The 17936-nt window shown below is 42.5% G+C and overlaps 1 protein-coding gene across 1 annotated transcript in view; it reads left to right on the forward strand.

Annotated features, from left to right (window-relative positions):
* Nucleotides 1-17936, forward strand: part of STK39 (serine/threonine kinase 39) — a 245975-nt gene that overhangs the window by 137801 nt on the left and 90238 nt on the right. The window contains exons 11-14 of the mRNA XM_087819800.1: nt 9943-10065; nt 10165-10194; nt 15417-15479; nt 17245-17312. Of these exons, the coding sequence (XP_087675926.1) occupies nt 9943-10065; nt 10165-10194; nt 15417-15479; nt 17245-17312 (284 nt within the window). The remainder of the gene's footprint in view (nt 1-9942; nt 10066-10164; nt 10195-15416; nt 15480-17244; nt 17313-17936) is intronic.

Genomic DNA, 17936 nt, shown 5'->3' on the forward strand with positions numbered 1-17936 from the left:
CGTTGGGTTCACTCCATTAAACAAGAGCCATGACCCCAAGATGCTTTGTCTACCTTGGGCTCCTTGAGAAACACCCTTAAGGTTCTCAGGAACTTTGTTATTTAATGTAGGTTTCTGCAAGGTGTGCGCTTAAGATCCTTCGAAGGCCTTAGTCAGTTTGAAAGCATCTAGGAGGCAGCGCCTCTAATCATCCTGAAGTCTCAGCAGTGTCGTACAGCCTCGCCCGGGGTCCCATCGTTGTTCTGAAGCCTTTTCCTGATTTGAGAATTGCTTGACATCTGGAGAGGCTGGGAACGAGAAACAGTTTTATATTTAACAGTGTGTTCTTGAGCCCTTCTCTCGCTGCTCACGTTTTATCTCAGGCAGCAAGCAGAGCCCAGGTGTCACTTTAAGTATTCCTCCTGGAAATCTCTTTAGCTCGGTCATCGAGTTCATTGTGTGTGTTTCCATTCCCCACTTTCCCGTACATGTCAGTGTTGCCAAACTGTCACCGCATCGCGGCTCCTCTTGTCCTCTAGCTAGCGTCCAGTAACATTTTCCCTCACTTTCCTTTAAGCCCTCACTGACAACCTTCTGAAAACAACAGTCCTGTCATGGCCTCGCGCTGACTCTGTGTGTCAGGAATTTGTGCGAGGGGCTTGTCCTGACTCAGGGTCCCCCTGCGATGGCTGTCACAGTGGAGCTGGTGTACCTGTGCGGGGGCCCTGAGCCTCCAAGGAAGCAAGTCTGACTGTCTCAGCTTCTGGGATCGCCGTCCCCAAAAGCCACTCGGTTTGGGTGCGATTAGTTACATGTCAGCAGTAACTGGAACAATGAACAGTACTGTTTTCTCTCTGGCCTTTGTCACCCTCAGGCCCCAGTACATGCTCAGCTCTGCTTTCAGGACTCCAAATAGGATCATTCCCATTCTGGGTTTTTCCATCGTCTGAATCCTAAGCCCTTTGACGTGATGTACAGCAGAGGGTCCAGATCCACAGATGCATCATTTGTTAGGCTGTACAGAGGAATTTTTTTTTTTTCTTCATTTGACATACTTGTTAACATTTAAAAAAATCTAGAGCATTCACATAAAAGTTCAAATTATCCACTTCTCTGGAAACAGATCTGGCAGCACCCAGGCTGCCTTCCTACGGCGGCAGTCAGCTAATGCCAGGCGCACCTTACAGGTGGGACAGATCCTGTCCCCGTCACTGTCCTCACTGGTGCTGCTTTCCTTTCCTGCCTCGTTCTGTAGTCTTTTGAGTTTGCCATTCTTTTTTTCTTTTTCTTTTTCTTTTTTGTTTTAGAGAGGAAGGGAGGGGTGTGTGGGGGAGGGAGAAAGAAACATCAGTGTGAGACAGAAACATATATTGGTTTCCTCCCGCAGCCACCCCAAACAGGGACTGAACCTGCAACCTGGGTATGTGTCCTGACCAGGAATCGAACACATGACCCTTCAGTGCACAGGGTGACGCTCCAAACGTCTGAGCCACACCAGCCAGGGCTGAATGTGCCATTCTTATTGTACAGGTTCTTCACACAGCTTCTCCAGCCTCATTCTGTTGTGTTTCCTTAACTCAACCCCTAGACCCCAGTACCTTGTGTCCCAGCTAGTTCCATGAGTCAGCAGAACCCAGTAAGTTCTTACCTTTTCTCAGGGTGGAAAACTTCTCCGCTTTCTCCGCCTGCTGAGCTCTTCCTGTCCACCAACAGCCAGCCCCCATGCTGTCCTCCACAGACGGACAAGTGTCCTGCCATCTCACAGCATTTGCGTCTTTCTTGTAGCATTCACATTTTATTGAAATCATTAGCATAAATGCCTCTTCACTTCTCTGGATTATGACCTGTTCCAAGATGTAGGCTTTTATTTCATTTGCCTTTTCTCTAGAACTTGTCACCAAGGTAGGTATTAAATGAAACTTTGTTGACTGAATGAATAAATAGGCGATTGGTTTTTTAAAAAGGCTAAGGCTAGAGCTCTTCCCTGAAGGAGGTGACAGATCAGTATTTCCTTTGCTAACTGTAATACAGAGTAGAATGATACAACGGTGTGGGCAAAATACCAATTGGGAGAATGGCAACAGCCTCTTCTTTGGGAAGAAAAGCGGTAAAAGCAGATGTGGAACGGCAGATCAGACCAAGGTATGCATGTAACATGTAAAAAGGTAGAGTCGTGGAAGTATGTAATTTGTACACCACTGGATGGTGGGATATCTAAAGGGATTTGGTGGGAAATAAGTCTTGAAAAGGTAATTTGGAGCTAGGGTCTCCCCTCAGGGAGACTTGAATATTAAGGAGCTGGACTCATTTTGTAGGCAGTAGTGAACTCTTGTTGGTTTTTTTAGAGAGTGCTAATCTGTGACTAGCCACAGTGTGAAGGGTAAAGTAGGCAAGGGATTAGAGGTCAGAAGATTGACTAGCAGTTTGTTTGAATAAGAGAGACAGGAGATCAGCATTGAAGGGGATGTGACCTATCACGATGGGAGCTGAGGAGGTAAAATTTGCTGAATATAACATTTGATAGATTTGGGTTGTGAGAAAGGTGAACTGTATTATGATAATAGCACCTGTCATATCTTAGTGTTTATTATGTGCCAGGTGTTATGTTAAGGACTTCATAGGACTATGCCCTTTGCCAGGATGGAAAATTTGGGAGGTATTTTTTTTTTTAACCCAAAATAGAATTTAATTTTAAATGTTTTGTAATTAAAACAATTTCTAGGAACTATGTGCCTTGTTAAGCCAATATCTGGTGAATGCTACATGAAGACAATTTCTACAAAATATAAAATATATGTGTATGTGCATGTCTGTGTATATATACACACACACACACACACATATAATATATATTCTGTACTACTGGGATTAAAAGGTACAAACAGCAATGTCAACTAGACCAGTAGTTCTCCATCTTTTACATCTTACTTCTCCCAAATATTCTATTCATTAATCAAGGTTCCAAATTGTTGTAAACATAATGAATAATTTTTCAATGATATTTATGTTTATCATCAGCCTGTTATTGTATTAATATTTAGAGGAAGTTTGAGAACCTAATTTCATGCTTTAATTGCCAAAGGTGTATATTTCCATTTTGCGAAAAATTATCAGGTGCAACATTTTTTATCCTGTTTGCAAAAATTTATCTTGCATTCCTAATTATAAAGGAAATTTAAAAATAATGTGATACTTTCCTTTCCAAATCTAAAGATTGGAAAAAAGTTTTCTCGTCAATTTGAACATATGAACACTTGGGCACATAGATGCAATAAAATATCTACTTACAAGAATTTATTAGTATAATTATATATAGTATATACATACAAAACATTTTTATTTAGAAATGCATTAGTTTTTAAATAGCATATACATACAAAACATTTTTATTTAGAAATGCATTAGTTAAATAGCATATACATACAAAACATTTTTATTTAGAAATGCATTAGTTTTTCTTTCTTTCTTTGTATGAAGCAATATTATTTAGGCTCTTGACTTGCGGTATTGGCATCAGTCATCATAGAGCCAATTTTTGCATCATCTTAACACAGTTTTTCAGAGGACACCCTTTTCACTTTCATCAAAAATATGTAGCACTGTGTTTCTTCATGATGTTTTTATAAAAAAGGTTATCGCAAGCCCTGTGTATCAATTTGAGTAATATTAATATAGTCCTTCCCCCCTCCCCCGCACTTATATTGGTATGTGTTTGATACATAAAAATCAATTAGTGTGTCATCTTTTAAAGGTGACAGTTGAGAGGCTTCTACAATAAAATTGAGATATTTGCCATTGTAAAGTAGTTATTTCCTGGAATAACTACTAACTTCATGTTAAATGTGTTTGTCAGATTTTACAGTGTTTCCATGAGCTGAGTATTATCATCAGTGGTGTGCTGGTGAACATTAAAAACTGGCTCTCTGGCAGCATGGGGAGGTGCAGCATTTTCTCATTTCCATTGTGTTAGTATTCCTACTCTGGCCAATTTTATTTATTTATTATTATTATTTTTAAATCCTCACCCAAGGATTTTTTTTCCATTGCTTTTCAGAGAGAGTGGGAGGGAAAGAGAGAGAAACATCGATGTGAGAGAGACACATCGATTGGTTGCCCCTATACTCGACCCTGGGGGCCAGAGCCTGCAGGTGAGGTATGTGTCTTTGGCTGGAATTGAACCCAGGACCCTTCATTCTGTGGGCTGATGCTCTAACCACTGAGCCAAACCGGCTAGGGCTATTCTGGCCAATTTTAAGCAACTAACGTGAAGTCAGCTGTCTGACAAACTGAAATTCTAACGGGCTCTCCTGAGCCAGTGTGAGCCAGCTCCAGCACGGAGGTGTTAAGATAGATAACCCTGGAGAAGAGTCGGAATGAGGCTGGGGGGGGAGCCTTAACAAAGGGCTTCGAGATGGGGAGCTAGAAACCGGCCAGGCGTCCATATCCAAAAGAGCATTCGGAAAACAAGACGAAGAGATGAAGTTTCTAAAGTCATCAGCTTAAATGAGAGAGGAGAGGGCATGGAGAGTGTGTGTTCACTGGGGGAGGTAGTGCCTAGTGAGCTAAGAGTGTGCAGTGGCCTGAGAGCAGCCGTGTTTATGAAGACTGAGAACGAAAGGGCACTAGGAGGGAGAGGTGGAAGGGGAAACGTATGGACACAGGTTTGGAGAGAGCATGGAGTAAAAGAATGGGGTTCAGCCATGGGGTTCAGCACTGTGGCAGCAGAGAGGAGCACTCACCTGTACAGCTGTGAAGTCGTTAAATCCTGGGGAATGAGAGAGAGAGAGATGGGCAGATGAAGTTTTGGCGGCCTAAGGGGGACAGGTAACGTTGGTATGAGGGTGAGGATGCACTGAGGGCAGCAGTTAGGGACGCTCGTTAGAGAAATGTTGACAGCGAAAGGGAAGTGACAGAGTGACTGCCAAGGAAGAAGCCTAACCCACTCCCCAGCCCCACCCCCCTTGTGCATAGAGGTATAAGAGAATTAAACGTGATTATGTTAGGACGGATGTAGAGGAGTCAGGGCCTGGTTGGCAGTGTCTTGAAAGAATAAACGAGTAGATAAGTGAGCACAGCTGGAGTCACTGGTCTTTAAAGGAAAAGGAATCCAGTTTCCTCATGGGAGGGAAAGAGGCTAAGAGCGTGGAGAGCGTGAGGAAGCTTATCAGGAACAGAAGGCAAGTTGCTGCTCTCAGGGTACCATGTGAAGTTATTCAGTGCGATTGGGGCTGGCTCTCCCGTGAGTAACAGGCAGAGGCTGGCCATGGAGAGCTGGGGTCAGACTCCTAGCAGTCTCTCCCAGCTGTATGAGCTTGAGCCAGTGTGGGGCACGCCTCAGTTTTCCCTCTGAAAAATGGGGTAATAAAATGATTGTCAGCTCACAGGGCCACTGAGAAAATTAAATTAGCCAATATATTTAAAGTGCTCAGGGTGTGGTTAATTATCGTTGTATTGACAACTGCTGGTATTTGGGGCTGGGGAGAGGAATGGGCTAACAATGAGCGAAAGTGTTGTCTAGCACAGTGCTGCTCACACCTGCATAAGAATATGAGTCACCTGGGGATTTAGTGGGTCTGGCGTGGGTGGGGCTCACGAGTCGGCATTTCTAACAAGCTCCCAGCTGATGCTGTTGCTGCTGGTCCAGGAACCACCCTTGGGGTGGCAGGGTTGTAGCAGTACTAAGGCCCCAGCTAGGGGTGGCCGGTGGTCATCTGGAATGGCACCGGGCGGCGTGGCTGTCTCCACTGGTTCAGGAATGCAGAAGGGATGTCTGGGCCGAGCCCCGGCTTTCCTCCCAGGGGTAGATTGAACAGTGAGGGCACAGGGCATGGGGTGTCCTATTAAGTGCCGCATCAGGAGAGTCAGCTGTGAGCTCCAGACCTTATATGAGGGGGTTGAAGCCAGCAGAGACAGAAGAGGTCGGGGAGGGGTGGGGGCGATGAAGAGCACGGTGAGGCTGGGCAGTAGGTATGGGACGGAGGTGCCAGATTTGGTGGCCATGGGGGTGCCAGAGGTGATGGTCACTGGAGCAGTGTCAGAGGGTAAGATACGGGACAGCAAAATGTTTACTGCTGAAGCCTCACTGGGTCTATTTTTATTTCTCAGTTTTTGATGATTTAGGAAACTTTGTTTGCTTGGTAGTGCCTCAAGGACATTAAAATGGCAATTGATTAGAAACATGTTTTGTACTTGCGGTCAGTAGAACACCTGATAAGAGAAAAGTTACTGGGCGTTGTTTCCTGCCACGCCCAGCCCGCCCTCGGTGGGCAGACATGAGGTGGGGGTGGGCTTCCCGGGTCCCTCGGGCACACGCTGCAGTCCTGCACGCGGCCTGTCCAGCCAGCGGGGAAGCGGGGTGCAGGGTTCCCAGTGAGGGGACAGTCATTCCAAGGAGATGCTGAAATCCCACCTCCAGGGAGAAGTTAATGAGGCAGCGGAGGCTGCTGGCGGCTGCCTTGGAAGGAGCAGGGGGTGGAGGTGGGCATGTGCTGCTGGACAGATGCTACTAAATCGTGGTCAGTATGTCTTTGTTTTTTAACTTCCTGGGATCGGCAGTAAAATCTTTAAACGAGCAACAACAACAAAGAAATCACCTTTATCCCTTGTTTAGGGTGTGTCAGGAAAACACGCTTCCATTTCTAGCACTTAACACCCTGTATGGTAGTTCATCGCGGGCTCTCCCACCTCCTTCGCGTTCTTCCTGGCCTGGGGTCGGGGCAGGTGGCGACCTGAGACCGTGCCTAGCGATCCTGGTCGCGATACTCATAGGAAGCTCCTGTTCAGAGGGGCACAGGTGGGGAAGACTGGTCGGAACCGCAGGCCCTGTCTGTCGGAGCCTGACCTCCTCCTGGGAGAGTCAGGAAGGACTTCATTTCTTTAGTGGATTTTCATAAAGATGCTGCTTCGAGGAAGGAAAGAAAATATTACTTTCCTTTTCGGATAGAAATAGAACCGCTCAGCTGTATTTTATTCCCGGTGTTGGGAATAAATGTTACTGCAGGTTCAACTTTTCAAACCTCACCGTTGCCAGCTGTGACCTGAGGAGTCTGTGGGTTTGTGAATATCTCTAGCGATCACTTAAATTGAGCTCGTTTCTCTCAAAATCATTGGATTATATTTTTAAACTCGCAAGAGAGAAAAAATTTCAGTCTACCGCCGCTTTCTTGGCTTTGCTAAGTGAGTAAATCATTTACTAGGCTAAGGAGCGATGTAACAATGACCCAGAGTTCTGAGGCGAAAACCTCCGCTCCCCTTAGTGTAGGGACGGGGAGGGCACCAGCCTTTGCGTCTTGTTTTGAAGTTTTCACTCCGTAGAATAGTCTTCGGTTCCTAAATAAGAACCCCAGGTGTTAAACTGGGTGAACCCTAGTTGCCTTGGCTCTAAAAGGTAGACCTTGTTTTCTGCCCACCCTGCACACGCCCCGCAAGGATGTAACTTTGTAAACTGGCTCTCTGGCCTCTTCAGTAGAGGTCAGTGTCACATGAATACACGGCCACGCCTGGCTTTCAAATCGTGCAGCAACCACACTTGTGTTCTTGTTCTCGCCATTGTTATGCCAATATTTTATGCTAAGTAGTTTTAAAAAAATTTTTTTTTGTCTTCTACATTTATTTGTCAACCATTATTTATACTTTTAAAGGTCCATTCCACCCTTTCTTTCAGTGTGTGAGCCTTATAATCCTGGACATTTTGCTTTATCTTTTTCTCTTCCAGCAAATAAAACCAAGAGGGAGACAGCCAGGGCTCTAAAATAACATAGACATAGAAGATGGGCATTTTATAGTCTGTAGTTGGATCCTGCTCGTAGAAATAAAACTGAGAGATCTTATAAACAGCGTGAGAGAAAAAGGAGCATAAACTAGATTCTAGGGTATTGCGGCTGCACTATCTTTGAGTCAGAAAGAGCTAGATTTCCGTGGTATAGTCTTTTAGATGAGTACTTGAAGAATACTAATTCATTAACCATACTTGGGTTTACAATTTCAGTAAAAGTAGCTTTGTTCTGTTTCCAAAACGTAATTTTATTTGCTTTCTCACTGTTCAGTTAATTCCTTTTGTGATAGGTGTGGCTTTAAATTCTTTCTTTTAATGTAGTCATTAACAGATTTTCTTCTATGTTGCTCTTATGATTAATGTTGTTAAGAAAATTACTAATTTTATTGTATATGTCAACAGAAAATTATTTTCTCTTCTCCTCTCCATTTCTTTGTAGCTTTAAAATGAACAGTCTGTTCTGAAAATACTGAAGTGCATTTCAGCACTTTTTCTGCCGTACTTTGCCAGCGTCTATAGGCACCATTAAAATCACTATCATTAGAATAGGTCTTTTCAGTGACTCAGAATGCAAGTGGAAAAAATAGCTGACGCCAGGCACAGAAGGGGTTTTACTAAGTGCTAAGTGTTTCGAATGAGAATTAGTTAAAAAAATTTAGGGGGCAGAAGTGGAGAAAAAGTTTTTTTTTTTCTTTTTAAATTGAGCATAACTGTTTGCAATTATGAGTAAGAACTTTTTACTTGCTTTTCAACTTTCTTCTTTTTTTAAACTTTCTGTGTTGGACCTCAGATCTTTCTAGATAAATGGTCAAGCTTACTTTCTACATGGCAGTGCCTTAAAATCAGACCTAGCCCTGAGCCTTCGTTGTTTGTGACATCACATGGATCGGATGTGTGTAACTGCTTGCTTTACATATAAGTTCTGGTGCTTCCCTCGGGATTCGTGAAGCTCCTGTGATTTAACTCAGAAGTTTCTGTTATGGAACATAGCCTTTCTTCACATTCATTGTCTTTCAAAATCTTCACAGGACATTTTTAGACAACTTCTTTTTCACAGTTACCATTCAATGGCATAAGAAGACTCTTACATTTGAATGGGAGTCTGAAGGCTTTTTTCTTGCCTTCATTTTGCCCTTGTAGCTGTGGTCTTGGGCCACTTTCTGGGCCTTTGTCTTCTCATCTGTAAAATGCCCTCATTGGACCAGACAGTCTCCAAGGTCTCTTTCCACTTGAAGTTTCTCTGAGCCGGTGGATCACTGGCTGTTATGGTCACATCATGTTCATGTGCTACATTGCTTTGTTTAATTACATCTCAGTCCTTTTTTTTTTTTTTTCTTTTTCTTTTAAGGCAAATGACTTTGGTCAGAAGCTCATCATTCTCAGTCATCCTATCCTTTTAAAAAGTTTTGCTTTTTCAACTACAGAGACATTTGGAAAGCATGTCCCATGGATTACATCTCTTCCCTAGTTAAACACACAAAAAAAACCCCACACAAATTGAAATAATTACAGAAGGCTGATTATAATCTCTTTAGATTATCTGGCATGGCTGCTTATTTTGCCGTGTTCCTAGCAGTCCCGCACGCCTCAAAGTGTGCTGCAAGGTGTGTTAAGAATAGCCAGATGCTGTTTTGCTCAAGTAGGTTGAGCAGAATCCTGGGAAAACAAGCACAGTGCCAGGCCTGAGAAAGAGCAAGGTGGCAACAGAAGGGTATTTGCTTTCCTGACTTTGGTTTTAGGTCGCTGATGCCTCTGGACTAGTAGCTTCATTAGGCCTCCTCGGCCCCTGCCTTCCCTGTCAGCAGTCTGCTGCTTGCGTGCATTTCCCTAGGCGATTGAGAAGCCCACCATGTGGCCGTTTATGTGTAGTAATTAATAAAGTGTTAACTGAAGCAAAAGCTAAAAATGAACTTGATCCTCAGTGGGCGATGCATGTGATATTCTTCCAAAATATTTTGCTCTTCACGTTCACAGTCAAGCATGTCAAGAACACAGTATCTTTGGAGGATGCTTGTGGGTGTCTGGAGGTGTGTAGTGTGTCTGGGTATTAGCTGCTAGTGATCCCTGAGTTCATAGCCACTTAGGTTATTTGCAGGGTAGATGTATGCTGTGTCACCCGGGCAGCAGCGCCAGGGAGCACTGTTCACATTCGACCCATGAAGAATTGGTGTGTTTTTTTTCATATTCAGGTAAGACGAGTTCCTGGATCAAGCGGTCACCTTCACAAAACCGAAGACGGTGACTGGGAGTGGAGTGACGACGAGATGGATGAAAAAAGTGAAGAAGGGAAAGCAGCTTTTTCTCAAGAAAAGGTAAATGGCACTGATGATGATTAGCTTACCTGTGTAAATTTCATTTTTGTGTTTTTTTTGTATGTGTGTGTATTAATGGATACATAATTTCTTTTACAGTCACGAAGAGTAAAGGAAGAGAATCCAGAGGTGAGTGGTGGTTCTTTATTGATTTTTAATTTTTTTTTTTTTTTTTTTTCCAATTCAGTTTCTCTCCCACCTCTGCAGTATCAAAGTTTGACCCATTTGAGGAAGAGATTGAAAAAATACTGTTCTTATGCAGTAGTAGAAAAAAAGAAAATGAACACAGGCTCTGCACGTCCCGATTCTGAGTTACTTCTGTCCTATGTAAATTGGGGCAGATTACTTTACGCCCTCAGTCTCAGTTTCCCCCCCCTGTCAAATGGCGATGATCACTATGCTTTTATAAGGTTACCCTGAGGACTGATGAAATCACCTACATGAAGCACTCAGTGGAGTCCTTAGTATGGTCTCGTAACACAGTTAATCCTAACTCTTGGTATTACTGTCATTTAGAAAACATAGTAGGCATACGGGGAAAATTTCTTTTCGATTTATACTTTTCGATAAAGGAAGATATTGATATGGTTAGCATCTCCTGGGTAACTGAGTAGGTGAGGAACACTCTTCTATCAGCTTCCCTTTGAGACCTGGTCATCTTTTGATTAACTTTACTTCCTCCATCTGGTTAATTATCCTAATAATTCCTAATGGCTAATGATGACTGTAGTGCAGAGGACTTGCTGTTTCTCCTAGAGGAAATTTGAGCATATTTAAATAGCTCCAAATATTTTACAGACCTAGTAATTAATGTGTGCCTTGATAAAGTCTCATTAAGGAGACTGAAGACTTTGGGTTATAAGTGAATCCATCCCAGCTTTTTAAAATTAGCGGACATTTTCTGTTGGTTAAATGGAGTAAATCTTATTCCGCTTTAGGTGGCAGTAGCCAGCCGGACCTTCTAAGAAAAGAGCATCAGGCTACAAGCCCTGCCTTCCCCCGTTACTGTCCCCTTCCTCTGTTTTCGCCTCACCCTCATGCCACATCAATAGGCCTTGTCAAAGGATTTTTCAGTCTGCCTGCCTCCTATGGGTGACTCTCTTTCAGATCCTATTTCCTCCTATCTTACGAATTTATCTTTCCATTTTATACATGAAATATAAGCTTTGGTCAAGAGAGTTATCCCATGAGTTAGTAACGATGGTGACACGTTGGTGTCCATAGTAGGACACGTTGACTACACAGACGTGCTGGGCATTTAGAATGATCTTAACCAGGTATCGTGAACTCTGCCTTCTTGCCCACTTTGCAATTTTCTCCAGAGAAAAGTTGAGCGTTGAGGTTTTTCATCTATTTCTTAGAGTATCTCCAGCTAAAATTGTCAGTTCTACTAAGAAATAGAACAAACATCATTCAAGTGGCACCATAGACCCAAAAAGCATTCGATCTTGGTTCACTGAGGGATATCTTCATTGGGTAATATTCACTGAATACTTCCTGTATCTTTCTGGCAAGAATATTTTCTGCATAGACAGGAGAGAGTAACGTATAGCATGTTCTCAGTTGATCAAGTATTGCTGTTCACCTTCCTGAGTGGGGTTTGACAGTCTTAGGCACTTCACTGTATCTAGACTCATTTTGTTTTATGCCTGAATTTCCTGTATGAAAGTGAAATTGACTTTGTATTTAAATTCACAGTTTGTTTTGGTTTCATTTAACCGAGGAAGACATCTGCAAGGCTTCTATGAAAGAAGCATTCTTTTTATAGCAGCCCCTCCATTAGGTGGCATGAAAGCAAATGGTTTGCAACCCAGGTTCCACATCAGAAAAACTGAAAGCTTTAAAAATGTGGATGCCTAGGCCCAGCCCTGAGATTATGATTTGGTGGTTTGGGGTGATGTCCAGGCAACTCTGATTTTTTTTTTTTTTAAATAGCTTTATTGATTTCAGAGAGAGAATGGGAGAGGAGGAGAGAGAGATTGAAACATCAATGATGAGAGAGTCATTGATCGGCTGCCTCCTGCAGGCCCTCTACTGGGGATTGAGCCTGTAAACCGTGCATGTGCCCTGATCGGGAATTGAACCTCAGTCTCGGGACCTGCGGAATCTATTCTTAACTGTTGAGCCATGCCCGGCCGGGCCAGACAACTCTGATTTTTGAAAAGGTGCTCACACGATTCTGATGCATAGCTAGAATCAAGGACCAGTGAATAGGAAAAACCCACCAATCCCTCTGAATCCAAAAGTCCAGACTGGAATTTAGGAATTGTGTGCTCAAAATTCCTGAAGATTTGTTTTAAATCTATCAGGAATTTCAAAAAAAAAAAAAAGAAGGAAAGAAAATGTTGATGTTTCAGAAATCTCTTGAAAAAGTTGGCCTTATTTAATCAAGTGTAATGAAGCCAGGTGGGAAGGTTTGTTGATTGAAGTCCTATAAGGCCCACAAGAGATACATATGTGTGTGTGTGTGTGTGTGTGTGTGTGTGTATGTATATTGGGGCCTCAACAATTTTTTTTCACAACTCTGGAGACTAGAAGTCCAAGATCAAGGTGTTGGCAGGTATGGTTTCTTCTGAGGCCTCTCTGCTTGACTTGCAGATAGCTGTCTTCTCACTGTGTCCTTGAAGATATTTCCTCTGTGAGTGCTCAGTGGGCACTCACAGAGGAAAATCTAATTTGACTGGTGTCCTTATAAGAAGAGGAAATTTGGACACACAAAAGACACCAGTGATAAGTGTGCACAAGAGGCATATTAAAGACTTTTGTTACAGTGTCTAGGCTAAGTTAATTGTGTAAATGTTCTGTTTCTCAACTCTTACATTTTATTCTGAGAGAAAATGTGGATTTAGGTTGAGTTCATCTTACTAGAGGTTAGTCACAATGTGAAAGCTAAATTTATTGCTTATATTACTCCATTGAGTAACATGCCTGATGATTATCAAAACTGCCTCTAGTTTTTAAAATTTTTTTTCTGATGACATTGTGTTTTTCAAGTGCCTGTTAGCTCTCATACCTGTTTATATATATATATACATATATATATATATTTGTAGATGGAGGGAAAGATTTGATTTCTCTCTCTGAATTTATTATATTTAGCCTTTGAAATCACAGATGGCTTTAGCTCGATATTTTTATGATACCACTTTTTAAATGGTATTCTCATTGCAGGTGACTGGCTTTCTGACTAGTTGTGATAAAACTTAGATTTGTGGTCAGAAATCTTCTATATTTCTTGAAATCTCTTACTTTGGAATAATCTTAGATTTATGGAAAAGTAGCACAGGTGTGGTCCAGAGTTTCCATACATTTCTCACCCAGGTTCCTCCATGGCATTAATTTATCATGTAACCCTGGCATGTTTGTCATGACTAGGAAACCAACAGGGCTACATCTCCATCAACTAACCCGCAGACTATTCGTATTTCACTAGTTTGCACACTAACGTCCTTTCTCTGATCTGCTCCAGGATAACAGATTGCATTTAGCCACAGTAACTTTAAAAATAGAAAACCAGAAGGTTAGGTAGAGTTCTATGAAAAATTGGAAAGCAGACCCTGTCCCTTTCTTCTCTCCATTCCAGGATCTTCCCTTTTTCACACCTGTTTCCAGGGTGATGTCCAATATTAATCTATTATTTTTTTCTTTCCCCCTCCTATCAAAACACCATTCTCTCAAATGTTCCTATAAGCAAACTGTTTAACAGCATAAAAACTCCAATCGAGAAATTTATTTTATACTGTTGATGAATGGCAGCTGCTTAATGTGTTAGCTTTCTTGTACATGTTTACATGTAAAAATGTGTGCCCCAAAGGCATGCCCCAAACAGATAGAATGGAGTTTATAATGGTGAAGTTTGGGGACTACAGTTTGTTGTGTTTTGTATGGGGAACCTCCCTATCCACCACTCCTGTGCATCTCTGCACATTTTCAGAGGGATTACCCGCATTGCTTGTAAACCAGCTGGAGCCTGAGGCTGGTCCCGTCTTTACATGTGTGGTTACATCTGCCCAGCGAGTGAGGTTACGGAGTGCATGGGGTTCCAGCCCCCACCCAGTCACCTGTCTTTCCATCCTGCCGATCGCCCAGGAATAAGGGGGCTCCTCAGGAAAGAGAAGTTGTCACCTCTAGTAAATGCCACTAGGGTTTTTCAGATTACAGTGGTTCTTTAACTAAAGGTAGGATATTCTGGAAGTGCTGATGTATCTTTTGGTTGTATCTCAAACCTTAATTAAGACTATGGACTCGGCCTGAAAGATTCTGTACAAGAAATCATTTGGTGCAGGCCCAGGCCCTCTGGCTGGTGAATGAACACAGGTCTTTTGTTCTAATGTAGTCATTTCCCCCCAACAATTTAGTATGAAAATTTTCAAAAGTATAGGGTCATTGAAAGCATGTTAACAGTGAACATCCACATATCTGTCACCTGGATCCTACCATTACTACCTTTGCTTTGTCACATGCACATGTATCTATTCGTCCATCAGTCTGTCTTCATTCTGTGATACATTTCAAAGCAAACTGCAGACATCCAGACCCTTTCCCCTACTACTTCATTACTGACATAGTTATTTTTGAGGAAGCACAGAGAGTAAGAGTTCTATGCCCTTAACCTTTAGAAAGCTTGTGGTACAAAGAATTGATAGTAAGTTTAGAAATGGAAACGCCTTTTCATTCTTTTTCATTGCTGTTCCTCTTTGAGTTTTTTTGTCTTTCAATTTTTGTTCAGGGCAGAGTTCACCAAAGCAGGACTTGAGGCCAGAATATTTTGGGTATCACATTAGGGTCAGGTTTCCAACTTTGAGAGAAATATAGAGCCTGTCATGTCACTCTGGCATTTCTGTTCGAGAAAATGTTTTCAAAACCAAACCGCCCTTTTATATTTTTGAAATCCAGCGAATAAATTGTTCACAGTAATCTGAAAGGGGCAGGTTTTACTAATTCTAACATCCTTTCATTAGGAGGTCCTTCACTTAGATGAAATTATGGGAGAAGAAAAAGTCCTGGGGCATCTTTCTGTTACTGAGTTTAACATATCAACTAGCCCATATCTTTCACTTTAGCTCAGTGGTTCTGTAGGAGCGCCCCCAGGGCACTTGTTAAAGATCCAGTTCTTTCCAGTCTCCATGAAATTCGGAATTAGTCTGGGTGGGGTCCAGGAACCTTTAATATGTGTCCTAGGTAATTCCAATGCAGAGAGTGAAAGGGTCACACTTTGGGAGCTACTGCTTTAAAATTACTTAAATTATTGAAAATGTTTGCCTCTGGTAATTGGGACTTCATGTAGCCACACTGACCCTAATGTCTCATTTTGGTTTCCTTAAGTGCTGTAACGGTGGCTCTCTTAACAGATTGCGGTGAATGCAGGCAGCATCCCCGAGCAGATACAGTCCCTTTCTGTGCAGGACTCTCAGGTATGTTTCTCCGCCAGTCATTTATGTTTGAGATGCTCTGTGAACAGATTTTTTAGAAAAATGAACACTTTAGAGAGAGAGACAATTTCAGGGTAGTGATTCCAAATCGGGGGCTTGTAAACTCTCTGTTTTTAATGGGTATGGAGAAAAGAATACTGTCACTATTGACCGTGATTTTCAGGGCCTCCAACCTTTAAATGATGGGTTCAAGAGCAAGAATTGATTACCAGACTGCCTCTGAAATTGCTGGTACTGTGTGAAATGAGAAAAGGAAAGAAAATGACTCACCGTTCTGTTAGACTCCAGCCACAAAACACTTTAGTTAATTGATGCTTTTCTTTTTTGCTCCTAGTTGGATTTCTATAACCTGTGTTCATAATTCTTTTATCATTGAATTTTATGGGCCAGTTTATCTCTGCAACTTGCCTTGTAAAAATAATCAGTGACTATGAAATGCATTTATATGAAACATCATATGACCTAAGATGTGTGCCACGAGCTGTGTGTTGGGCGCAGGGGAAGAGTGCCGAGCAGACAGTGAGGAGCGATGGCAAGGGGCCGGAGCGCGGGGTGCCCTTTCTGTGTCGCTGTGGAATTCATGGGCAAGCCCTCTGAGCTCACACTGCTTAGACCAGCAAGCCTCCCTAGCTTTAGGAATCACAAATTTTCCCCCAAAGTTTGCATATCCATTTAAACTGATTTCCCTCTTACCTGATCAGTGTTTTATGAATCAGCTGTGTACTGAGGAGACAGAGTGGGATTTTATGGTTACAGGAAGACTGTGTGAGGTCAGACATCCGGTCCGTGGCCCTTATTTTATAGCCGAGGAAGCAGAGATCTGCAGCGGTTAAGTGGTCACACAACTGGTTAGAGGCAGGGACAGGGTTCCGTTTAGGTCTTTGCATTGTGTCAGGCAACTCATTAAAACACCTGGAGATAAACTGTAGGGATCCGCTGGATGATGAACGGCAAGTTAGGCATAATGAGGCAGAAGGCAAAGAGAGTCAACAGGAAAAGGGGTTGGGATAGCTGGTGTTGTATAACGTGTTGCAGTTTATGCCTAATTTTCATATAGATTATTTTGTTCTCCCAGCAACCTTTGAGGCACGCGTTTATCCACATTTTGTAGGTGGAAAAATCGGTTCAGAGAATGACTTGCCCACAGTTACACAGCTGGTCAGCGGCCGAGCCAAGGCTTGACCTGAAATCCCTTATTTTTCTTCTCTTAGCAGGAAGGTCTATGCATGCCCAGGGATTCATAGGAGTAGGGATAGGCTCTGTAGTAGAGACATCGTGATTGGTGACCTGTATTCAAGGAAATAGGCTTGAGGGGAGAAAGGCAGGAAAGATAAACAGCCTGATCTGCTCAGTTCCACCTTCCTCTGCATCCTAAGGTTGAAGGTGCCCAAAGAAATCTTTGTGCATCACCATGGCCCAGTGGGGACACAGTCCGGGGCTCCGGTTGCAAGGTGCCTGATTAGATGGCTGAGCCACCTTCTTTGGACTCGTTGCAACTTAAACCAGTTGTTTACAGGGCTCATGCTATGCTGAGGCTTCCTGTATGAAATATCAGTGTTTACAACTGTGATGGGAATGAAGCCTCGTTCCAGCCCCCACACAGAGGTGACATGTGGCTAAATGAGACCAGCACATATGAAGATGTAGTTTTGAAATTTCCAGAAAGAAAAGGCTGTATGTATGAACAAGGGATGTCATGACTTTGTTCCCTGAGTTTATAACACTGTTTGCTGTTTTGTTTCTAAAGGGCCTACCCAATGCTAATGAGGACTACAGAGAAGCTTCTTGCGCCGTGAACCTCGTTTTAAGATTAAGGTAAGTGATGTCGTTCATTCTGCATTGTGTTTCCTATAGCACAATATTCTGATCTTCATGAACTTTTCCTAGTATTAGCATAAAATGAGATTGCTAACTTACCTGGTTTCCCGAAACAGCCAATGTACACTGTATTCCTGGGACTAATTGCTCTCTTCTAGACGCTTACTGAGAAACGGCAAGAAAGAAAAGCACCATCTGAGTGTGTCTGCGGGCTCAGTGCACCCTTCATTAAGTTTTCTTTTCCTTGCCTTTTCATTCTTGAGTCTTTCTTTTTTCTTTTTTACAATGCAAGATCACAGTAAGAGATTTTTAATGAGTTTCTTTCACACTTCAGCAGTCGGTCTCTGTCAGAAATAAGCCGTGCTTGTACGACAAGTTGCCTGCTCAGAACATTTTTCAGTGGCAGGTGTGATCAGCCACTGTGGAGAAATGACATATCTATTTTGAAAGAGCCCTCAGTCTTCTCGGAAATGGATACAAATATGGTGCCCCAGCAATACAGTCTTTGTATCTAGTGAATGGAAGCTCTTTCTATTTCAAGGACTTCTAATTTTAAGGTTCATCTCAGTGTATATTCTTTGCTAAGAATTTGGTGTCTCAAGACTAAAGAAATCTGCTTAA

This window comes from Miniopterus natalensis, chromosome 8 (genome assembly GCF_054644295.1).
Source record: "Miniopterus natalensis isolate mMinNat1 chromosome 8, mMinNat1.hap1, whole genome shotgun sequence".
In the NCBI taxonomy this organism is placed as follows: Eukaryota; Metazoa; Chordata; class Mammalia; order Chiroptera; family Miniopteridae; genus Miniopterus; species Miniopterus natalensis.